Genomic DNA, 26,625 nt, shown 5'->3' on the forward strand with positions numbered 1-26,625 from the left:
GTGAAGTCACACAACCTTGATACTAACTACTTCAAAAATGTTTGATTATGTTGAACTAAATTATGTATAAAAAAAGTAGATTGGTAAATTATAGTACAGCAAATACTACAATTACAGCAGCAACTTTTATTTGCTTTCCAAAATTGATTGACCCCAAGAAAATGAATCAGACATATACCTTAGATCATTGTCAGAATTCCTTCTTTTCTAGATAAATTGTTGTCACAAATTTTAGAACCATGTACTCCAAAACATGGTTATTCAGCAGCTTTGTTCCCCTTGTATGTGTTTACCAATTGTGTCTGTACATCATGAGAAACTGGTGAATGCTCCTTGTATTCCATAGTGAATTCACCTTTACCCTGCAATTATTTAAGAACAAATACCAAATATAAGATAAAATTTATGACAAAGCATATATTATTGGCTAACATGATATTACCTGTGTCATTGAACGAAGAGCTGTAGAGTACCCAAACATATTGTTAAGAGGGACCTGAAATAATTTAACAGCAAACCATTCAGCAAGGACAAATAGACAACCATCTTTGCTAAAAAGTCCACAAACTACAATAACTTTTGAAATATGCATACAAGCAAGGTTTTAAATTCCAGTTCACAGCCACAAATGAGATCACAAATTCATAATATTGTGGTTTCGACTGTCTCTGCAACCATATCACAACTGTAATTGCGGCAACATCCCGCAATTGTCCACAGTTGCGTTAAACTCAACATAATCACAACCTCAATTTAAAACCTTGTGCACAAGATAAACCCATATGTAACAGGCATTCGGCAAATGAACTATTTACAGGAAAATTCCAGTTTTCCAAAATGGCGATAACAATTTTATACCATCCTGAGTTGCACTATGAGGCAGGACCACCTATTATTGCAACCAAATCTTGGGACCATGCTTCCGGTGGTAGTTTATTGAAATAGTATTAAATCAATTGTAAAAGCTTGCACATAAAATAAAAAGGCTGTGGGTGTTGAGACATATGGCAAAAACAAAACTAGCTGGCATGCTATCATGATTCTGGATGCCCCCAATGCAAAACCAAACATGCTATCATGACCATTACACTACAGCATACTTGTATGCCTTCTAGATAACACAATGTAAAAAAATTTACATTAGCCTAGGCATTGATTTCTATGTCAAATAAAAAACCACAAGTAATTCATACAAAGGACAGCCTGAAAAGTTAATGTAAAAGAAAAATGAACCAATCCAGACGTCCATTTACCTTTTATACCATCAAATAAAAATTGTAAACAATTCCAAGCTCAACAATGGAGGCTAACTATGAATTTTAAATAGTTAAAATACAGAATCTTTAGATGCTTACATGGGCAGTAATGATAGAATCGTCTCCTTCCTGGTCATTTCCAACAATAATACCTTTTCTCCTGTTCATGAGTTATAAAAGAATGTTAGGAAATTCTGAAACTTTACAGAAATATCCAGTATAAAAAATACAAAGTAAATAACCCTCACTTGTTGATGTCACCAGCAACTGCTCCTTGAAATTCTGTTGGTACTTTTAGCTCAACAAGCATAACAGGTTCTAAAATAACTGGTCTGGCAGCTGTGTAGCACTGTTAAGATAACATCATACAATTTGTTATGCTAAGGTTACCATAGTGATACCAATAGGACATGTGCAATGCTGTTCATAAGATAGATATCAGATATGGAAGAGACCTGTCTAAAAGCATAGATAGAAGCCATCTTAAATGCAAGTTCACTGGAATCAACAGCGTGGGCAGCACCATCTATCAAGACAACTCGGAGATTTTCAACTGGATGACCAATTAAGGAACCCCTGTATGAAGAGCGAAATTAGGTTTGGCATGAAATTTAAGTTCAAATCAACTCATGCTCAAATTGTATAAACGAAGAAAACCTAGATTATTAGACTGATAGAGTACAATGTCCGATATGACATTGATGAGCAACAAAAATAAAATCAGAAGTTAGAACACAGAAACTACAATAAAGCAATGACGCAAAAATCACTCACGAGTTGGCAGCTTCTTTGAAACCCTTCTCAATTGCTGGGATAAAATTTGATGGAATAGCTTGCCCAACAAGCAGGTTTTCGAATTCAAACTTAGTTTGTGATCCTGCAGGAAGTGGTTCAATGTATCTGCAATCATATAAAAAATATGACATGAAAAACAGATGGGGGTTGAAGAAGGATGGAAAATCACAATTAACCTCTACCATAGTAGTTAAAATAATTGAAGTAACAAGGTTACATGTGTGATCAATCTGGGTAAACCATATTAGCAAATCCAGAATAAAGCTATTACTTTATCTCATTGGTGGACTGTGCTGTTCGCCTTTAGTCTAATGAATTTTGATCTTGTGTGAATTTTGGTTTTTAACAATATCATTATGCAGGAGACTTAAATCTATGCAAGTTTCATACTATTTATTTCGGAGTCGCGGTGTGGGCCCTGGCAAAGGGTTATCTTAAGGGGGGCCATTTTCATTTGATATTTAATGCTAATTTCAATTTTGTCCATTTAGACCAAAAAAGTGCTGGGTAGTTTAAAATTCCTAGGGTGGAAATAAATTCCTGCACTTCGAATCCCAGTACACCTTTTGGTTTGTATTTGGGAAAGTTCTGAAAAGGTTGAGTTTCAACTTTCAGATATTTGCATTGTGTTCACTGGCAACTATTAAGATAAAGTGAATAACTTCTCTCATTTTGGTCATCCAAATTTTGCATTGACTCGTTTAATTAGAATTTGATGTTTTTTAGCACAGACAGTGCATCTCAACATATCCAAACGCCAAGCACAAGTAGTGCAATAGCGGCAGGGTAGAGGCTTATCAAGTTCTTTTTTCTAAATGTGATATTAAACTCTAACTCATTAACTTGACTCATGGATGGGTCGGATGGTTTTAATACTATTGAAATGGATCCTGAATGGATCAATGGTTTACTTTTTAGGCCCTACTAACATCTGCACTAAGGGCATTGTTAAAGGATTCAAAAAGGGGAAACTTTACATTGGAAATAAGTATAGAAACTTTAGGTTTTAAGGATATATTAAATACTTCTAATACCAAGTTTCTACTTTTAGAATCCATGTGCCCATAGGGACTTGTTAGCATTTTCCTAACTTTTTATCCATCCATTATAATCCAATCCAATTTCATCCAATGTCACTCCTAATTGTAGCTAAGTTACTACTAATTATAAAATAAGAAATACTAATCTATACTTACCCAATTACCCGACCATATTGACCTTGCCCTCCACTTTGCTTCTTATGTAAATAATCAAAATCAGCACGCTGGGTAACAGTTTCTCTGAAGTTTACACGAGGCTTTCCAACTGAAGCATCAACCTTAACAAGTAAAGATGTACGAATGAAACTTCATAAGATGAAAACATTCAGCCAGTATCAACAATGAATTGATAAAAAAAATTGTAGTTAAAAAATGGGTACCTTGTACTCTCTCTTAATGCGTTCAACATAGATATCTAAATGCAGTTCCCCCATTCCAGAAATGATTGTCTACCCAAAAAAGTGCATTAATGTCATGATAAGAACACTGAATTTGTCACCTAAATGAGAAAGATAAACAGAATAAAAGATAACCTGCCCGCTCTCTGGGTCCAAACCAACTCGGAAAGTAGGATCCTCTCTTTGGAAGCGATTCAAAGCCTTTGAAAACTATAAGACATACACAAAAAATGTCAATTATGTGATATATCTTTCTTTCAAAGACTAGACAGGGGGTTTGGCATGTTACACAAAAGAAACAACTTACTTGTCCTCCAGAATCTTTTGAGACTGGCTGTACAGCTAATGACATAACTGGCTCAGGAACGTTCATAGAAGTCATTGTGTACCTAACAGACCCATCAGTAAAAGTATCTCCTGATGACCAAGGAAAAAATATTTAGGCTACTACACAAATAAAATAAAACAAAAATATGAGAAGTAAATTTTGAACACAACGTGATTGTCACAACAATACATATCTGGCCTATCAAACACGGAAGACACAAGATTCAATTGAAAATGTAACACAGGAAATAATAACAAGACATAGAAGAAAAAGGAAACAACAACGATCAAGCCTTTAGCTTGCTAGGTGGAGTCGGCTATATGGATCGAACGACCACAATAATGCTCTATCATAAATCATGTTCACCGACAAAGCATTGCTTTGTAAAACTTTTTTAATCATTTCCCATATGGTTTTCATCGGTCTCCCTCTTCCTCTAGGAATTGTACTATCCTCCAATCGCTCTCCACGCTCCTTGTGAGTGTTTCTACCAGTCTCCTCCACACATATCCAAATCACCTAAGGTACGATTCTACCATCTTTTCTACAATGAGTTACTCCTACATTCTCCCAAATGCATTAATTTCTAATTCTATCTTGTATAGTATGTCCACTAATCAGCGCAACATTCTCATCTTTGCTACATGGAGTCTTTTCTCTTGTTAACATTTTATCGCCCAACATTCAGTCTCATATAACATTGCAAGTCTTATAGTTGTGCGGTAAAAGTTCCCTTTAAGCTCGAGTGATACATTTTTATCACCTATGACATCTAAAGTACTCTGTCATTTCATCCAACACGCTTGAATTCGATGGTTTACATTTTCATCAATTTCCCCATCGTCTTGTATGATTGACCCAAGATACTGAAATCTAGTAAATTGTAGTATGATATGATCCCAAATCTTTACCTCTATAGTAGGGTTTGTCCGCCTCTTGCTAAACTTACACTCGATATACTTCGTATTACTCCGACTTATATGAAATCCATGTGCTTTTAAAGTTTGTCACCACATTTCTAGTTTCCCATTTAATTCCTCTTGAGTCTAACAATATCATCCACAAAAAGAAAAGAAAAAGAAAGAAAAAAACCATGTTGGGAGGAACTTTTACTGCTCACGATTCTCAAACAAGTAATTAATGTGTCTGCCTTCACGAAAAGGAGGTGCCCTGGTTGAAACGCAAACACCCCATGTTGGTGCCATGTCTGAGTGTCAAATGTATTCAACAAGATCCTTGTACAACACATGACTGATAAATGTCTAATTGCATATACACATGTCATTGACAAGGTCATTTAAAATTTGAACAAAATTACAGCCTTAGAGGTTGATCTGTTTTAAACTTTTAAGCAGTTTTAATAATAAAAAAGAAAATACAGCAAGGCTGCTTTTGTCATGTAACAAATCCATTTCCCCCAACTACTTCAATTAATTTTTCCACCACCTAAAGTCCTCTACACTCTACTGTCCTAAGTTGTGGACTCTTAATTATGAATCTTTTTCCTTATACTTTAACTTAAAAACATATGTAGCATATGTGTCCTGCACTTCTTAGAATTTGATGTTGCCCTCAATCAACAGAAAGGTTTCAGCTTCTTTTTCTTTCTCAGGCACTTCGGTTACGCTCTTTACTTCTTTATAGGTTTATCTGATGTGATTCAGCTTCTTTTATGCCCTCCCATACTTATTCTTTAATTAAAAAATAAATGGAAAATTAAATGATCTCTTTTGAGGTTTGCTTTAATTACACTGCACATACAGTTTCAGAAATTACACCGACCTTCCTTGTGGTTTATGTTCACATTGCATTTTCGCCCTTGAGGTTAATGGTATCATCACACTTACACCCCCACCCCCTTTACATTATAAACCTAAAGGGAGGTTGATATGATATTGGAAACACAAGATGTGTCAAGTGTAATGAAACGAAACCTCGTGGAAGATTGGTATAATTTTCCCAAAAATATATTGTCCATGTTTTAACATTACTTGAACCACCATCAACGGATTCACAGAAAAATCATGCTAACAAAAACAGAGCAATGTAGAACTCAGGAAAGGCAGAGTTGGGCTAAAAGAAAGTAGAACCTGATGCACAATCGACACCAAATACAGCAACTATTTGCCCAGCATGAGCCTCTTGAATGTCCTGCAGGCTTGGAAGAAGTATCCCAATTAGAATTTAAAAAATAACAGAACATACCAAAGTTCTTGAGAATGAATCTAGCACAGATAAAAAGTTCTATCGATTTACTCAGCAACATAAAAAATAATATGGCCTATGACGTACTCGAACTATAATTTACCCACTCAAACAAACCTACTTTTTCCAAAGGCATCCAATTTAACAGGAAGATCCACTAATCAAACTGAAAGTCTAAAAACTAACCTCCATCTCATTAGAATGCAGTCGAACCAAACGAGGAACCTGAATTAACAAAAGAAAGATCTCAGCCACAAATATCTTATACTGGCAACATGTAATGCATAAAAGCAGATACATGGAAATGATCTTGTGAGTTCATAACAATGTATTTTTTTTCAATTATGTTCTGTGCCACTAAGCTAATAAAAGCTATATCTAATATCAGTCTCGGTGAAGAACTGTTTGAAGGAAAAGTATAAAATGAGTAGACAATACATCATGCTACCACAAAATGCAGGAGAAAACCCATCCCATGTATGATTAAATTAGATGCCTTTTATGTTTATTAGGTTGCTTAAATAATCATTCTATACTGTTAGTAAGCAGAAGTAAGAATTTGAATCCATCGACTAGTTTAATAATCTGGGAGTAAGTTACTGTTGAAAAATCTCAAGAAAATTTATGCCTTTGTAATTTATTCTCCCCATGACAATTTTATTAAAACAGTAAAAAACTGTAGATTTGGAGTTAAAAAAAATACCATAATAGAATCTTGAATGAAGTTACCTTTCATGGAAATGATAAAATCGAGGAAAAAACAACATAATTACATAACAAAACCAAAAAGAAAATCAGATCCACAAAGCAAAACACCCATGTTCGCAATACTAATGCAATCAAACAACAAAGAGGATCCTTAAACTTACCTTGATCTTCTTGCCAGTGTTAACATTAATAATAAAATCACCCTTCCGAATGACACCCTCATAGATTCTTCACCAGAAAAAAGAAGATCAATATATATAAGACTAAGCAGAGTTTCAAATAGGAACGACCAGATCCTAAGGTTAGGGTACCTTAGATATGTTAACTGACCGAACCGCCCTTCCTCCAACTTGAAAGCCAATGCCACAAGTGGCCCATCTGGACTTCCAGGCAACACAACCTAGACAAGTATAGACTGTTACATTAATAACCAAATAAAATATTTATTTGACTGGGTTTAGAAATAGCATAGCAAACATATTTATCATGATTTTGTGGAACTGTGCGTGTGCAATCTTTGCTATTCTGGGGTGCATATGGTTATAGATTGCCCAAATTTTTCAAGTTGTTTCTGTGTCTTTAGAAATGTTGTGGGATAGAATAAGGCTTTTGGTTTCTCTTTGGTGCTCAGCTCATGGTCCATTTAAGGGACTAGCTCTTTCTGATTTGCAATGAGATTGGGCTGCAATTGACCATAGTTATTCTTGATTTTTATTTGTTGGCTCTTTGTAATTTTCCTTTCTAGTAGTTAGCTTGTCTAGTCTAGGACATCCTGTCCTCTTGTATTTTAATTCACTTCTTCCAAAATGTATTTATTTTTTCATCCAAAAAGCAAAACATGGTTACTTGAAACAAACTTATCAAAATTTAATATGATTATAGTAATAAAAAATACCAAGATAATAACATTCTTGATAAGGTGGGGTGTGAATAAAGATGAACTTTACAACGTATGACTAATACCGATCTGCATGAAGGATGTGGTACCTTCACAACCCAGTCCAACATTTAAAAGAGTAAAAAATCAGTTTTATCCGTAAGAGAACAGCCATAACGAATGACCAATACCAATCTGCAGGAAGGATGTGATACCTTTACAACCCGATCCACCACAGTTAATGTTGGCTGATGGACATTCCCATTTGGTACTGGAATAAAGGTAAACTTTAATGGAGCCTCAAAAGGCAACCCGGATAATGCAGGATGCGGCGGAACTGAGGAAGGATAACAGGACATGGATCAGAGGACATACCCATCATACCGGAAGGATGTTTATGGCATCATAATAATTTGAGCCATTAATCCTGTCTTCGAGGAATAAGGATTGGAGAATCCCGGTCAAACATATGTTTTGAGAGGATAGCTGTGTGATAGTAATATACCAAACTGAACCCAATGGGCCAGCCTGTTCGTCACTTTCATAGTGAAACTTACTATGCATGATTCAAGAAATTGGCATTAAAATTCAAAAGTTAATTTGCAATTACCGACAATCATAATAACAGCACACTATTAAAGCAAAACAAGGATAAAGTTTCTAATTTCTATGAATCCAGTACCTTCTCCTCATTCTTCGCTTGATCAAGGGCATAATTATTAACTTCAATGGGACACGGCAAATAACTAAGTACACCATCCAGAAGTGTCTGTACCCCCTGTACCAGAAACAGCAGAAAATGAAAAATGTAAGAGAAACAAGCTAATGACACAAACAAGCGATGAGCATGCATGAAATATAGAATGTTCAGTTTGGATCATATGGATAATTACAGTGTTTGGACATGCCTAGGTGTGAGTGCATGCATGAGAGAATATTTTAGGAATTTGGACTTGAAAGCAAGGATGATAACCTAGCTGAATTGATGACAAAAAGATTCTTCATTTAGACATTTAAAGAAGCTTAAGAAAGCATAAAGAATATTATGTCTCAAATTGTGTCCAACCCTTCATTTTTAGGTCAAAATTTTTGTCTGTACTGTTGTTCCTGTTCTCAGGATTAAGGATCCACCTATTATAGCATTACTCTGCAGCAAATTCACTTCGCAACAAGCCGTTAGGGATTTTTTGGAGAGAATTGGATCTGCCCTAAGGATTTGCATCAATTTATCCTTACAAAGTGTAGAGGCTTTTGCTCATGTAAAGAAGCAGACATCTTATTGAATGTAAGAAAATGAAGAAAAATGAGAGAAAGAGAGAGAAGAGATTAGTAACTGAAAGAGAGAGAAAGAAAACTGAATTGTAACTAACTCTTCTAGTTAGTTATTTCTATTTCTGAAATCTTACTAATGAATGCTTACTCAATCCTATTTATAGGAAAAGAGAGGCACTTAAGGCTAACTGTTTTTAGTACAATAAGAAGCCTTCCGGCTATTTCTAATATACCCCCTGAAAAAGTGTTTCCCTTTTTCTGTGTTCTTACAAGAATACAAAAGGAAAGCAAAAGAAAACTAGAAGAGCAACAATGATTTAGATACACTAATGAGTTAGGGACAAAGCATCTGTCACTCTAAGGGACTTTCTCATTGAGATGAACTTGGACGTTGACAGAGGCTTTGTTAGAACATATGCAGTTTGATGCTCAGATGGAATATGCTTGATTTGAAGAGCCTTTGATTGGATTTTGTCTCTTACAAAGAACAGGTCCAGTTCAATATGCTTTGTCCTGTTGTGAAGGATAGGATTGTGAGTCATAGCAACAGTGCTAAGGTTATCACATAGGATCAGGGGAGTTTGATATTTGTATTGCAATTCTGAAAAAAAAGGATTCAATCCAAATAACTTCTTGAGTAGCTAGAGCCAAGCTTTTGTACTCAGCCTCTGTACTTGACCTGGAAATAGTTTGTTGTTTCTTTGATCACCACGTTACAACATTTGGTCCAACAAAGATGCAAGCTCCTAAGATGGATTTTCTGTCATCAAGGTCTGAGGCCCAGTCAGCATCACAATAGGCCATGATAGGAATAGGCATGGACGAAATAACAGGCTTGATTTGTAGACCTAAGGATGAAGATCCTTGTAGATATCTCAGGATTCTCTTCACTGCACTCCAGTGTTGATGTAGAGGTTTGCTCATGAATTGACAAACCTTATTGACACTAAATGCTAGGTCAGGTCTAGTTGCATATTGCAGTGCACCAACAATTGATCTGTATAAAGTGGGAACTTCAAACTGTTCTGAACCAGATTTGGTTAACTTGCAGGAAGTTCCCATAGGTGTAGGAGTAGATTTAGCAGTATTCATGTTAGCTCTTAGTAGAAGATCTCTGATATATTTGGATTGAAAGAGAAATAGAGACCCATCAGCTAGGTGTTTAACTTCTATTCCAAGAAAGTAGTCAAGAGATCCTAGCTTTTTGAGAGCAAAGTTGTTGCTTAGTTTGTCAATAACTTTGTGAACTTCAGATGTAGAGGAAACAGTGACTATAATGTCATCAACATAAACCAGAACAAACACCTTGTATGTAGGAGTAGTTTGAATAAAAAGAGAATTATCACATTTGCTGATATGAAATCCAAGTTCAGCTAGAGAGCCTTTTAGTTTTTCAAACCATTGTCTAGGTGCTTGTTTTAGACCATACAGAGCTTTGTGAAGCTTGCACACTATGTTTTTGTCTCCACTATGAAAACCATGTGGTTGAACCATATAGACTTCTTCTAGAACATCATTGAGGAAGGCATTATTAATATCTAGTTGCTCTAGAATCCACTTGTAGGTAACTACTAGAGTAAGGAGGATTCTGATGGTAATAGGTTTAACAACTAGTGAGAATGTTTCAGTGTAATCAACCCCTAGTTTTTTATGAAACCATTTTACCACAAGCCTAACTTCGTACATGTTGACACTACCCTCAGCATTTTCTTTGACTCTGCAAACCCATTTACAACCAATAGCATGTTTATGAGAAGGTAGAGGAATAAAAGACCATGTTCCTAGTATGATGAGAGCATCAAACTCAGCCTGCAGCTTGCAACCAAACTGGATCAGCAATGGCTTCCTTAACACTTGTAGGTACTATGTGAACTAGAAGAGCTCTAAGAACCTCTCTGGGAACAATCCCAAATTTGGACCTAGTAACCATAGGATGAGTAGGAGCCATAGTGGTAACACCTTGAGAAGATGTGGAGGAGTTTGTGGCATTCTGACCAGGGGAGGGGGATTAGACACATGAGTGGTGGTAGGAGAATGATGTTGACTATTTGGCTGTTCTGTGAAACTGTGACTATCAGAAGCAATGTAAGAATTGGTGGATGATGGTTGTTGTGACACTGATGATTGAAAATGAGGATTTGACTCTGTGATATTTGGGATAAGTTTGTGTACGTGAACAGAGGGTGAATTGGATGACTCAAATTTGACTTTTGTATTAGAAATAGAGGAGGTATCAATAGTGACATAGGAAAAATGTTGCTCATTAAAGATGACATCCTTAGAAATGTAAAATCTTACCCTCTTTTGACAAACACTTGTACCCTTTATATGTAGTAGAGTAACCTAGAAAAGTACACTCAATAGACCTTGACTGAAGTTTATGACTATTGTAGGGTCTAAGTAAGGGATAACAAGAACATCCAAAAACCATGAGAAACTTGTAATCTAGAACAATTTTGAAAATTAGATAGTATGGAGATTGATTTTGGAGTGAAGGGGAAGGAAGTCTATTAATCAAGTAGACTCTAGTTGTAAAGGCATATTCCCAAAAGGATAAGGGTAGGTTTGAATGAGTTAACAAGGCTAGTCTAGTTTCAACAATATGTCGATGTTTTCTCTCTACAGTTCCCTGTTGATGATGAGTGTGAGAACAAGGGACTCTATGGTTAACTCCTAGGGAATTAAGATAGTTTGTGAAAGGTCTAAACTCACCACCCCAGTCACTTTGAACAACTTTGATATTACCCTGAAACTGAGTTTTAATCATTGTGATAAAATGCTGAAACATATGTAAGGTATCTGTTTTTTGCTTGAGTAGGTAAATCCAAGTGTATCTACTATGGGCATCTACTATAGACAAATAATACCTAAAACCTGATTCAGAGTATATAGGAGATGGTCCCCGTAAATCAACATATAAAAGGTCAAAGGGTGTAGCATATACATTTGTGGATGATATAGAATGAACTTTATGAGCTTTAGCACAACAACAAGCTGAACAAAAATCTGAGGCAATTTTATTCAAGGAAGGTATATTACAATTATTCAAGACATTGTGAGCAATTGCCTCATGGGCATGACCTATCTATAATGTCATAACATAAAAGAACTAGGTTTAGTGTGATTAGAAGTAGAAATTAAAGTAGAAGCTTGAGATGTAGTAGGAGACGTATGTGAGTGCTTGGGAACAAGATTTGGAAATGCATAAAGGCCCTCTATTGTGAGAGTCCCTTGTAGCAGAACCTCATCAGAACCCTCTGATTTGACAACACAATAGTTAGGATGGAACTCAAAACAACATGAATTATCTTTTGCAAACTGAGATACAGTCATTAGATTTTTTATTATTGTTGGAACAAGCAGAAGATTTTGTAAGGATAAAGAAGTAGTGGAACTAGTAGAATTAAAGTAGGTGTTACGACAACTTGTGATAGGAGCCTTGGCCCCATTACCCATATAGATCTAGTCTGGTCCAAAATGTTGAGTAGGCTCATGAAGCGGAGATGGATCTGAGGTTAGATGATTAGTGGCACCAGAGTCAGGGTACCATATTGAAGACTTGGAATCTTGACTACCAGTTTCAGCATTCATAGCATAGCCCTGACCTTGATGTTAATGAGCGTAAGGAGGCAGAGGTGGATGTCCTCTATGAAAGTTTTCAGACTAAGTGTTAGTATAACCTTGGCCAAAACCTTGATGAACTGCAGATGTGTAGGGACTAGCCACTGATCGAGGAGAATAGGATTCATATGGAGTAGGTGGCCTTGAATACGTGTTCAGAATAGGAGGTCCATACTGATTTTGATGTTGATACTGTCCATAGAAGTGAGAAGGAGTTAAGGTTCCATGATGACTGTCATAAGGTGCATAGTAACACCATGACACCTGGTTTCCTACAATAGTCACAAAAGAAACTGCCAGGACGATTGAAATTCTGCTAGAACGAAAACCACGACCACCACGTTTACCAGCACGTCCACCTCGAGTCTGAGAGTAGAAACCAGATTGAAAAGTGCATGAAGGTCTTGATGAAATACCAGAATAGCGAGGAGAATGAGAATGAACAGAAGGAGAAGGCATTGAGACAGAAAGAGGTGACTGAGGAGGAGATTGAGCCACAACATTTGCTGAGAGAGCATCATATACGGATTTATTCATGTTCTTGGTTAACCTTGATTCAAATGTGAGTAAAAATTGTTCCAAATCATGGATTGAGGGAGGATTAATCTGGCTTTCAACAGATGTAATAACATTCTGAAAATCTTCATTGAAACCATCCAGAATACAATCAACATGTTCTTCAAGAGATATTGGTGTTCCAATTGAAATTAAGGAATCAGTTAGGGATTTCACCTTAGAGAAGAACTCTGAAACAGTCATGGATCCTTGAGAAAGAGGCCTGAGTTGAGTTCGTAGTTGACGACTCTTAGCTTTCGTATGTGAGTTGCAAAACGCGTGTAATTCACTCCATAACTGCCACGAGTGAACACATCCAACTACACGTGGATGAAGAGCTTCTGAAATCGAATTAAGGAGCCACGAAAAAACTGTTTGATCTTGCTCTTCCCACGCTAAGAAACCAGGATTCACATGACGCATATTATTTCTCTCATCTAATATTATTTCTTTTCTCCTCAAATTAAAAACAATATAGTGTGAGCCTCGCAGTGTTGCCCAATAGCGGCCATGGCGGCATCATGGCGGATGGCAGTGGCGTTTTTTGGGCTACCGCCATTAGCCATTTGGGAAATCCCGCCTTTTGCTCCCAAAAGCCGCCATGGAGGTATGGTGGTGGGGCCATGGCGGTAATGGCGGCATTTTGGCTTTCTGGTCAGTTTTGTTTATAAATTGGGTTGGGATGGGGGTTTTGGGCCCATACATAGGTTAAAAATTAAAACCCTAACTATTAGAGGCCAAGATAGACCTGCTTGGAAGGTCTATTCGAGGAGGAAGACAACAAAAACTGGAGATATTGGGCCTGTCCTTGGGTCTAGGAATATTAGGCTTAGTCCTAATTGATAGTTTTAGTCTTGGTTCTGTCTTGGGTTGGTCTAATTAGTTATTAGGATTAGAATAGTTTAAATAAGAGGTTTCTCATGAGGTTAGAGGTGAAGCTTTAGAAAATTGAATAAGGATTAAGGGCTTACCCTTGTAAGAAGGTTTCTTTCTTGATTTCAGAATTCTTTCAATAAATTTGAGGATTGTTTTTCTCCTATCTTTCTCTATGCTCTCATCTTGGTTAGGTTATTTCCCATAACCTAACAATTGGTCTGACTTGCCATCTCTTCCAAAACGGCTTTTGCGTATCCTCCGCACTCGCTGTAAAATTTCTTTCTTCTTCTTCTTTAGTGCTTCACGTGACTGCTACCTATAGAGTCTCGCATCAATTCCTTGGAATGCACCTTAACGACACACGGAGAGGACATTAGCATGGAAGGGGAAGCAGTACACTAGTATCGTTTCATTAGAAGGCGCAACCCATCCCTTTCTTGGAATTCTTTAAATCCTCTCTTGCTGCAACGCTTTGGGGAAGATATGAAGGGCAATGTTTTTGAGCGATTAAAAACTCTTAAACATGAAGGAATATTGATGATTACCTATGGGAATTCGAAATCCTGGTGGCCCAACTCACAGATCCCTTTGAAGAACAGTTGTTGGGTTATTTCTTGGGAGGCCTAAAACCAGAGATTCGTTGTCGAGTACATTCTTTCCGGCCAACTGAAGTGTTGTGTGCGTGGAGATTGCGCGTGATGTGGAAGAAGAGATCTGCTTTGCTCAAGGACAGCCGCTACATCAGAAGGTTTCGTTCCCCCCATGCAGTCAAAACCAGGGCAGAATTGTGCCCAGTGTTCCGATGGGTTCATCTTCTACTACGATAGGAAATTACAACACCCCCCAAACACGTACATTCAATATTGGGGCAAGGAATGTCATGAACAAACCAAAGAGTGGATCATCTTTTAGGTCGAATAACCCTCACTCTGGTAGTGTGGATACGGCTTCAAGGAACAGGGGTGCCAAACAGCTCCCACATGCCGAATTCTTGAAACGGAAGGAGGAAGAAAGGTGTTTTCGGTGTGGATTGGCTTATGGGTTTGGACATAAATGCCCAGAAGGGAGCCTGCGGGTTACTATTTTAGGGGAGGACAAAGAAGGAAGTACAAGAAGCAGAGGCTAATCATGATGTCACGAGGGAAGATTACCAATATCAATGAATGGAACTATCTCAGTTGATCACAGGGAACTTTACCCCACCAAAAACCATGAAATTATGGGGACAAGTCAATGGTGTTTGGGTTACCATCCTCATTGATAGTGGTGCGTGCTAGTCACAACTTTGTCGCTAAAGATTTGGTCTCACGGACGGGTTGGGAGATTCAACCTACCAGAAGTTTTGGGGTTCAGATGGGGAACGGGCAACGACAAGAATCGCAAGGGTATTGTCAAAACCTAAATTTAGAGATGCAATACTATGTCTACACAGGAGATTTTTTCTTGTTTGACCTTGGTGGTGCAGACGTCATCCTCGGAATGACATGGTTCACTAACATAATTGGAAGATGCTAACCATGTCCTTTCATTTTCAAGGATTAGTCATTTGTATTCAAGGAGACAATAACATGCAGAAGAGTAGGTTCCCAACAAGATTTTTGGACAGGTTTCCAAGGCAGAGGTTGCAGCCATGATGATCTTCTACTCCAATTTGTTCCAAGATCAGAAGGGAGGAATTCAGAGGGAGGAGCAGAGCCTTGACCGTCTTCAAATGAGTCAATTACAACAAGTTATGGAAAAATTTCAGGCCGTTTTTGCTAAACCGGCAGGCCTTCCTCCTTGCAGATATGTAGATCACAAGATTCCCTTCAAGGATGGAGTGGGGCCCATAAATGTCCGCCCATATAGGTACCCACATTTACAGAAGAATGAGATTGAGAAACAGGTTGCAGATATGTTAGAGGAGGGCATAATTTGACCAAGCAACAGTCCATACTCCAGCCCCATGATTCTAGTGAAAATGAAAGATGATAGTTGGCGATTTTGTGTAGATTATAGAGCACTAAATAAAGTGACAGTTCCAGATAAGTTCCTCATCTTTGTCATAGAGGAGTTATTGGATGAACTTTTTGGGGCCGCATATTTTTCCAAGATCGACTTGAAGGCTAGATATCACCAGATCCGAATGAGCATAGAAGATATTCCCAAAATAGCATTTTGAACGCATCAAGGCCATTATGAATCCATCGTTATACCTTTTGGTCTTACTAATGCTCCCGCCACCTTTCAATGAGCCATGAATTCAATATTACAACCCTTCCTACGGAAATTCATGCTAGTTATTATTGATAACATATTGGTGTATAGTAGGGATTGGAAGAGCCATCTAGAGCATTTGAGTGAGGTATTGCATACTCTCCACTAGAGCTGTCAAAACGGGCCGGCACTATCGGGCCAGCCCACCAAAGCCCGAAATTTTATACGGTTTGGGTATCATTTTAGGTAATTTTTATTAAATACGGGCTTTTTAGCCAAGCCCGGCCGGACTATTATAAATCCGAGTTCAGGCCGAGCTTACCCGAGCAGGTTCGGGCTACCCGTTTTATTATATGTTTTAATATTTTTTGAGACTTTTAGCTTGGTAATAAGCACTAAATGAAAATTTACAAAACTTATAATAAAAAATAGATAATAAGTATTATGTTATTGTGTATTTAATTAGATTTAACTTTTACCACAAAAATATAATAAAAAAAATAATGTTTACAACAAAACTAAAATCAATATAAATTGTTTATCATAGAGAACACCACACAACCAAATTTAATATAATACTTCACAATGAAAGTGTTGACAAAGAACATACAAAAGATAATATTTTTGTTAGTATCCAAATGTTTATATATTAAAGTGAAGTTACAAATTATATTATGTTAGAGAGTGAGAGTCCACTAGAAATGAGAGATTTAACAAAAGAGTTATGTTAAAAATCATACTTATGGACTTAACATCACGTCTTAACTCAAACACAATGCATTAGATCTATAAGTTGGTTGCATTTAGCATAACAAATATGTTAAGAAAAATTTAACAGAACCCATTAATTTGTGTATTGGATTAGAAATCGCGAGAAATCGAGGATATCGTATAAAAACACTAACTAAATTTCAAGACAGAAGTTATCCTATAGATGTTGTATTCATGTCTATTCGAAATGCAAATCATAGTATTCATTCTTACGTTAATGGTAATGAAAAACAAGAAATACTTTTTCTCGAAATATGGACAAATGGAAGTTTAACTCCTAAAGAAGCGCTTTTTGAATCCTCCCAGAATTTGATTGATAGATTGATTTATTCCTTTTTTGCATGCGGACGAAGAAAACTTAAATTTCGAAAACAATCAACACAAAGTTAATTTACCTCCTTTTACTTTTGATGATCTATTTGAGAAACTAAGGAAAAATAAAAAAGAAATAGCATTGAAATCCATTCAAATGATACATATTTTTTGAATAGATTAAATATGTTATAATTTTGAAACAAAATATTTTTTAGTTTATGCGGGTCGGCCCGCCACAACCCGCTTAGGGCGGGTTTGGGCTACCATTTGATATGCATAAATTGGATACGGGCTTTTTAGCCCGATCCGGTTTAGCCCGAACCCGTCCGGGTAGCCCGTTTTGACACCTCTAGTCTCCACCATCACAGTTTCTTTGCCAATCAAAAGAAATGTAGTTTGGGCAGAACTACCATTGATTACTTAGGGCAATTGATTTCACAAGAGGGGGTGTTGATGGATCCTAAGGGGATTTCTAGGCTTAACGGGTTACTATAGGAAGTTTGTGAAAGATTATGGGAAGATTGCTAAGCCAATAGCTGATTTGCTGAAGGGAGCTTTTAATTGGAATATGGCAGCAACAGAGGCCTTTAAAGTGCTCAAAGAAGCACTTACTCAGTCTCCCGTTCTAGCTTTGCCAGATTTTAAAGAACCATTTTCCATTGAATGTGATGCTTGCGGGACAGGATTAGGGGTTGTTTTAATGCAAGGGAAAGGACCACTGGCATACTTCAGTAAGGGATTATCATATTCAATTCTGGGAAAATCAGTTTATGAGAAGGAATTAATGGCAGTGGTCCTAGCAATTCAGCATTGGAGACCTTATCTTCTAGGCAGACGATTCACAGTGTTCACTGACCAAAAGAGTTTGAGATACTTACTGGAACAGCGGATCACCACTCAAAATTAACAAAACAAATTGGCAAAATTGTTGGGATATGATTTCGATATTGTATACAAGACGGGAGCTACAAACAAGGCGGCTGATGCATTGTCAAGAATGCATGAGGACAAAGAGCTGCAGATTTTATCTAGACCTTTTTGGGAAGACATCATGAAATTGATGAGGAGGTTAGGTCTGATCCCATGTTATTAAAAATCATAGAAGAAGTAGAAAACAACCCAGACTCTCACCCTTCTTACACCTTAGAGAATGAGAGATTGTATTATAAGGGAAAGTTGGTGTTGTCCTCAAATTCGGTGTGGATTCCAAAACTCTTGCAAGAGTTTCATACGACTCCAACCGGAGGTCACTCGGCCATTTTTAAGACTCATAGACAGTTGGCTCAATCTATTTTTTGGAAAGGGATGAAAAAACCAGTGACGAATTTTATAGCAACTTGTCACACGTGCCAACGTAACAAATATCAGGCAGCGTCGCCAATGGGTTTGCTACAACCTCTACCAGTTCCTAATGCTATATGGGAAAAAATTAGCATGGATTTCATGATTGGGCTTCCTAAGGCAAAGGGATATATGCACTTTTGGTGGTAATTGATAAGCTCAGCAAGTATGGGCATTTTATTTTGATTAAGCACTCTTACTCGACACGTTCCATTGCAGAAATATTCACTAGAGAAGTGGTTAGATTGCATAGCATTCCTATTTTTATTGTGAGTGATAGAGACCCCACCTTTTTGAGTAATTTCTGGCAAGAGATTTTCAAGTTCCAGGGGACGAAATTGAAGATGAGCACAGCTTATCACCGTGAAACAGATGGACAAACTAAGGTTTTAAATCGCACAATGGAGACATACATGCGGTGCTTTAGTTCCGAGCAGCCGAAGACATGGGTCGACTTCATTCCATGGGCCGAATATTGGTATAATATCAGCTTCCATACGGCGGCTTAGAACACTCCATTTGAAATTGTTTATGGCAGACCCCCTCCGAACATAGCCAGATTCATACCTGGGGAGACCTTGGTGGAAGCAGTGGCACAGGACTTCATGGATAAAGATGAAGCTTTGAAGCAATTAAAGCACCATTTAGAAAGGGCACAAAACCACATGGTGAGACATGCAAATGCTCATAGATGCGATCATGATGTCAAGGTGGGAGATTGGGTCTATCTCAAAATTAGACCACATCGCCAAGGCTCGATGCCCACGAGATTGCATCCTAAACTAGCTGCTAGATTCTATGGTCCCTATTTGGTGATTAGACAGGTTGGGGCAGTAGCTTTTCAACTTCAACTTCCTTCGGACGCTCGTATACATCCAGTCTTCCATGTTTCACAGTTAAAGAAGGTCATCGGAAATCATCAAACACAAGAAGAGTTACCTCCAGATCTAGAACATCCGGCTGAATTATATTTTCCGGTGCAAGTTTTGAAGGTTAGAAAGGTTCAAAATCAGAATGCAGTTGAACAACAAGTTTTGATTCATTGGCACGGCAAATCTGTGAAGGAGGCAACTTGGAAGAATATGGTTGTGATTAAAGACCAATTCCCAAAACATTTATTTTTCACAGTTTAATTTTTTTTTTCATTTTACTTCATATACAAATTTAAAACGATTATTTAACAGTAGCACGATGTATTCCAAAAATAGAATAACACACAATATGAATGTTTTGCAAATTATATTTGTGTTTTGCTTTGATTTTTAGTTGTGGCTCTTTATAAGACATGTTAGTATTGTTTATTTTACTTTTTAGTGATCTTATGAAGTTATGAGACATGGATACTTGATGAATTTTATTAAACTTTATGTTATTGTTTGATTTTTGTGTTATTGTATTATTATTTTATTTTTCCTATTATGTTATATTTTTTGTCAACTGCCATGATGATGTCCACTATTTTCCCGCAACGCCTTCATGGCTGAATTTTGACAGCCGCCATCCGCCATGGGTAACACTGGAGCCTCGACATGACAGTAAGGTTACATTTTAGTGACCATGATGTCATGAGCTCAAATCTTGGAAACAATATATCCGCTTTCAGGGGAAGACTACATACATCTACCCTCCCCAAAACCCACTTGGACAGAAGCCTCATGCATTGGGCCTCCCTTATCAAAGAAAAACAATATGACACTCAAGCATATGGAGATAAATGCAAAAAAGGACTAATTAACAAACTCAAACAACAGTCCGTCAGAGAACTCTTGTAACCGACTGATTAGCGAAGAAAGTTGCCAAATTTTCAGAAGAGATAGATCACCATGACAAGGGAACTGAGAAGCTTAAATAATAGCTAGCTAGCCTTCAAATACAGCAGGTTCTAAGTAGATTTTATCAGAGACATATTTTTCTTTTATTATTTAACGCCATAAAGTGCCTTGTATTTAATATTGGGCTGGGGCCATGATGTGACCAGCACTAGAGCCAAAACGTTTGCGGAGTAACCTGACATTTATGATTGGTCATAGATAAATAACTAGTGGCCATTTTGATATGTAGAGTAATAGAAATGGATTCAATTTCAAAAATAAAGTCATTGGAGACCCAGCCTAAATTACATCATAAGCATAATCAAAATTAAAGTAAAAGAGAACATAATGTATGAAGGGGATGACTAAAGATGAAGCCCATACAGCATAAGTACACATGAATTCAAGGTAATTCAGTATTTACCTTATTTTTGAAAGCACTACCCATGAATACTGGTATGAATTTCTGTGATATGGTGGCCCTACGAACTGCTTCCTACACACAAAACAAAAATAAAAATATTTAAAAATAAACTTGGGAGGGGGACGGGAGAGGAAGTAACAACTGGTTTTTATATATCACTAAATCAAAAATCACATACACAAGTATCTGGGGAATGTTGTACTACTACTGCAACAGAATCTACTGGTGATGTTGATTAACTACCAATGGGCAGCGTATGTGACAAACATAAGAGTAAAATATGTAAAAGTATCATTCTTAAGAAATCAGGTGGAACCATAAACAACTCCCTTCACTAATAAATGAATCAGGGGGGAATAGGAACTACATAATTGGATGTGCTGTTAAAATAACTACAGTGATGAAGGACATAGTAGTTAATCCCAGAATGCGGCATGATGTGGCCAAAACCAAAAACCAATTTAGCGGTATAACTGGTTTACAGTGCAGCTACTAAACTAAAGATACCTGCCCTTGCACCTGTACAACGACACAACGTGGTATACCATTACAAGCTGATACACCTGTGCTTTATCTTTAATTGATAAACATCTAGAATGCTCAAACCTCCAGATTCTAACACTTCCACAGAATATGGTGGATAAACTAATTGTCAGAACTAGAACACATGGCGAATATCCTGTGAACTCACATACAAAACTCATATAAAAACAAAACCAATACCCACACACCTCAAGATCAGCAGCTGATATGGGCTCATCATTAAGAAAAGCTTCAGCAAGTTTATCGTCAATCTCTGACACAGTTTCTATGAGTTCACGTCTTTTTTCTGACACTAAAGCTTCCATGTCTGCAGGAACTTCTTCAGTGACAATATTTTCACTGCAATAAACCATGGTTGAGTAATCTGAAGAATAATGCCAGGGAGACTTAATATGTTAATCATGGGAACAAACAAAGCAGAAGTTTTAGAAACAGACCCCATTGGACCATGAAAGTAGTAGGCCTTTAAATGCACAAGATCAACAAGTCCCTTAAAATCATCTTCCAAGCCAATTGGAACTTGCATTGCAGCACTATGATGTCGAAGCTTAGATCTTGCCTGAAAAATAAAACAAAATGGTCTAAAACTGAAAATAACAATTTGATTTATAGAATAATTAAATATTATAGGCATCTAATCACAAAAGCAAAACTGAATAGTCTGTACATTTTATGATGCAAAACATTGATTTGACTTAGGTTCTATGTGTATACAAATTAAGACAAACTCATAAAGGTTTTGTTGAGGACCAGTTTATTATAAAAAAATCAAGTTTGAAAGAGTTTTGAATTCAATTTTTTTCTACCACCATGTTACAATATAGTTCTCTTTCACAACTAAACAAAAGTGTTTAAATAGCACTATAACAACAATCAAGCCTTATTCCCACTAGGTAGGGTCGGTTGTTTAAATGGTAAAAAAACTACTAATATATATGATTGCCTCCATTAATCTAAAAAAATTACCTGATTTAAAACTTTCCATGGATCTGCTCCCATCCGATCAAGCTTGTTGATAAATGCAAGTCTTGGAACTTCATATCTTCTCATTTGCCGATCAACAGTAATAGACTGACTTTGCACCCCACCAACACTACAAAGAACAAGAACAGCACCATCAAGGACACGCAGAGCCCTCTCAACCTCAATAGTGAAATCAACGTGACCAGGTGTATCAATTATGTTAATCTGCAAAGACAAATTTTACAGGAGTGCAAAGATAAATAAATGAGAGAAATAAAAGGCATTATCTAAAAGGCTTGAAGAATTATTTACTACCTTCCCATCAATAATGCAAGGAAGGAAAAATTATTATTATTCTTTACCTAACTCTCAACATTTCTGATTGACTTTTTCAAGAGACAAATTGCTTTGGTTTAACACACTTTTCTTTCTCATCAAATGATAAAATTATATTTATTTCCCTCCCATTTCAGTTAAGCATGATCAGAAGCTGTGGTAAGTGAAGAGAGACAAGGAGGAAAATTTTAAGCGGTTTGCTGTCAAGTCTCTTGACCTAACAGTAATAAATTATAAGAACACAATTCCATAGACAATTGCCTATTTAGTAATTTACTTCAGCAGCAGGAGTCCCACAGGACAACATTCAAAACTTCTTATCCTATTAAACCTCTCCCTAGTTAAAAGGAAGAACTAACACTACCATAATTCTTACAAAAATTAAAAGAACCACAAGCATAATGAATGCATAACAGTGCATCAGTTTGTTGCAAACTAATTTAACAAGAAACAGTGTATGCATCGCATGTTTCCTTCAAAAATCATTCTCTTCAATTCAACATGAACTTAATTTTTAGATGTTAGGAACTGAAAAATACTGATAGTATCAAGCAAGAATAATGGAGCTCAGCTCCTTACAACAGAGGAAAGTCCTCTGGAAAACCAAAGACAGCAAACCAACAAAATAAAGAAAAGAAAAATAAGGATCCACTGCCATGCAGTCCTTCCCAAGCCAAAGGCATTTCAAATTCAGATGTACCCCTACTCTTCTCTGCAACCCTCCTATACATCATTTGCTGCCCCAGCTCATCCGATGCCCCTTGTCCATTCTGTTATACTTTCCCTCTCTCCTACAACTGATTCCTCTACTTCTATTCACATGGGTCAATGGCCCATCAATGCCCGGTAAAGGCCCATTATTACACCTTATAGTCTTCATAAAGACATAAACACTACACAATCATCGAACACCAGAAAAACATATCCTTCACTGTTGTTATACATTATACATACTTCAAAATACTCAATATCCCTTCAAAGTTCACTCACTTCAATTCAACTATTGTACCTTATACTCTTCAAAAACACCATTGAAGTCTCAAACACCCAAGTTAGTTTTCTTGATTCCTATTTTACATATTACAATAAACTCACTAACCCATCAAAACTCAAAATTCACCCACTTCAGTTCAACTTAAACTCAACTGTAATACCTTGTAGTCTTCAGAAACACCATTGAAATCTCAAAACCTCAAAAAAAAAATTGGTTCGTATTTCCCATACTTCAAGAAACTCCCTATCCCTTCAAACTGGGGGCCCATTTGTTTAGGCTTGAAAATTATGATAATGGCAAAATTAGTTTTTTGAAAAGTCAAAAAATAACATATGTGCAAATGTCAAACGTAAGTTTTTAATCAAATAACCACTTTCTGTGAAAAGGGCCCTATTTCGAGTGTGTTTGCTAACAATGTCAAGGAGCTTATAAGCTTGTCGACTAGCTTATTTAACCAAAAAACAAGTTACCTATTTTCGTATGGTAACATGACTTATTTCGATAAGTTACAAGCTTCAGAGCTCATATTTGATAAGCTAGTTGGGATAGCTTAAGGGCTGATGAACTATGTGCTTATGGGCCGATTATCCAATTAGCAGTTAATCTCGCCAAACAATTCTGATTCAATCACCAGACTTATCCACTTTTAACTAGCTAATCAGCTTTCAGCTAGCTTATAAGATTCCAGGTAGCTTATAAAGTTGTCAACTAGCTTATTAGCTACATATTTTCATCTCGTATAACTCCTCCTTTATAACTATAATGATAAAAAATACATAGAAGAAAAAAAGATTGCAGCATTCTCAAACACAGCCTTAAACTCAAATATTAACCTTGCAGTCTTCAAAAAAACACTATTCAAATCCCAAACACCTCAATTTTTTTGTTTCTTAACTCCGATTTTACATACATCGAAAACTCACACTGTATCTACTTCAATTCAAAATTCAAATCCCACTCACTTCAATTCAATTCAACTGAAACTCAATTATTACCTTATAATCTTTCCAAGTACAGTAAGTAGCAGCTGATTGTATAGTAATCCCTTTCTCCCTCTCCAAATCCATCGAATCCATCTTCGCGCCAACGCCATCTCTTCCCCTCACCTCATGGATCTCATGGATCCGACCCGTATAGTACAAAACCCGCTCCGTCAGCGTCGTCTTGCCGGAATCTATATGCGCTGAGATCCCTATGTTGCGCAAACGCTCCACGGAGTCCTTCCACCATGGCTCTTTCGAATCGTTGGCGCGCGCGAGGTTTCCGCCGGCGGAGAAGTGGCGGAGGTGGAAGGTGGCAGCGAGAAGGGAGGAGGATGGAGAAGAAGGAGAGGCGGCGGCGGTGGTGGTGGTGGAGGAGCGGATGGTGTAGTAGAGGAGGCGCGGCGCGGAGGACCTAGAGAAGCGAGACATGGTGAAGGTGGACGTGTGTGGGTTTGGTTTGGGTTTTTGATGGCTAAAACCCTGAATAGTTTGAAAGAAAATTGATTGAACCGGTTCGAGTTTAAGTTCAAATAAAGAATTCGATTTTTGACATAAGTAATGAATTAATCTTTTTCAAGTTTTGGTCTTTCTAATAGTCCAATAGAATCTTATATTATTATATGAATGTCTTTGTGGTGAATGAGAGATTAGTTTACACTTACATTCTCTTTGGTTTAGAAAGGAAAATGAAATAAAAGAAAATAGGAGGAAAGAAAATTAAAGGAACGAAAAAGAGGAGAAACTGATGTGAAAAATTAGTTGTTTTTGTTCTCACAAGTATTTTCATACCGAAAGTAATCATGTCCGAGCCAGAAACATCAACATATATATGGGGCTAAGACTCTCCTGGTAAATGTAATATTTATAATATCTTTTTTCGAATCCGAGACTTTGCTTAAGGGGGATCAAGTATGTACTACTTGAACCAATATTCGTTGATAAAAAATTAGTTGTTTTAAAAGAAAAATGAATGAAATAAAGTTATAAATTCTCTTCTCTTATTTGTTGTGCAAAAAGTAAAAGAAAAAATATACTTGTGAAATTACGTAGACACCCCAATAAAAAATATTATATTTACATCATTATTGTTGTTATTATTTTGTTTTTAGTATGTACAAAATATAGGAAATTCATATTCTCTTTGAGTAGAATAACTCAAAGAAGTATAAATATCAAACAAAGACTTTTATAGTTAAATATATTGACTTTTGGTATCATGTGAGTAGTAAAAATAACACTTAAAGAAAAACACTTTTAAAAAGGAATAACACAAACATATCACCTAATAAATCATAAGTTCTCTAAAAAGATTTGATGTTGAAAATAAAATAAAAACACATACATTTTGTTATTGTGCAAAATATTCAGACTCTACCACAAAAAAGGGATAAACAAAAAAAATTAAATGGGATTGATGCGTTAGAACAAGTGAAAAAAGAAGTACATTATTTGATTACAATTAGAAAAAGGAAAAACTGAACTAAAGCATCCAAATTGATTTTTTTTAAGATTATTCTTAATAGAATAAGAACATTCTTAATATTCTTATTGTGCGGTTCTTATTTCTTGAGTTTTGTTCTTAAACAAGAACAATTCTTAGTAAATAAGAGCAGTTTTTGGTGAGGAGATATGACATTTATGTGTTGTGATGTACTTTATCAATTTTATACATTTTATTTATCTTTTAATTTACTATATTGTAATTTCTATTATATTTTGAAATTATATTTTTGATGTATTTTAATTAATGTAATATTTTTATTTATTTATTTGGGTCCACTTATTTTAATTTTACAATTTACAACAAAAATTTATATTTTAGTTATAATTTAGTTACAATAAATTATAGCGATTTTTAATTTATTAATAAATAAATAAGTAATTATTCTTAATAATTTGTTATCTTTATTGTAAAATATAAAAGTGTGAGTAGGTTGTGGAACACAAATAAAAATAAGAATGATAATATGAGGACCCAAATAAGCATAAAAACTATGTTTGATGCTTAGAATTTTAA

At 36.4% G+C, this 26,625-nt stretch overlaps 1 protein-coding gene across 1 annotated transcript; it reads right to left on the bottom strand.

Annotated features, from left to right (window-relative positions):
• LOC109325610 (elongation factor G-2, mitochondrial) lies at positions 47 to 25,133 on the bottom strand. The gene is made up of 20 exons (XM_019558064.1): positions 24,621 to 25,133; positions 22,299 to 22,520; positions 21,770 to 21,891; positions 21,521 to 21,671; positions 20,790 to 20,861; positions 8,290 to 8,385; positions 7,042 to 7,130; positions 6,892 to 6,958; positions 6,209 to 6,247; positions 5,908 to 5,968; positions 3,797 to 3,906; positions 3,625 to 3,699; positions 3,472 to 3,540; positions 3,248 to 3,369; positions 2,031 to 2,156; positions 1,712 to 1,832; positions 1,505 to 1,605; positions 1,356 to 1,416; positions 443 to 496; positions 47 to 362 (listed from the first exon to the last, which is right to left on the bottom strand). The coding sequence occupies exons 1-20, from the start codon at positions 25,035 to 25,037 to the stop codon at positions 258 to 260; spliced, it is 2,280 nt and encodes a 759-aa protein (XP_019413609.1). The 5' UTR covers positions 25,038 to 25,133; the 3' UTR covers positions 47 to 257.

The sequence above is a fragment of the Lupinus angustifolius genome, chromosome LG13 (genome assembly GCF_001865875.1).
Source record: "Lupinus angustifolius cultivar Tanjil chromosome LG13, LupAngTanjil_v1.0, whole genome shotgun sequence".
NCBI classification, from domain to species: domain Eukaryota; kingdom Viridiplantae; phylum Streptophyta; class Magnoliopsida; order Fabales; family Fabaceae; genus Lupinus; species Lupinus angustifolius.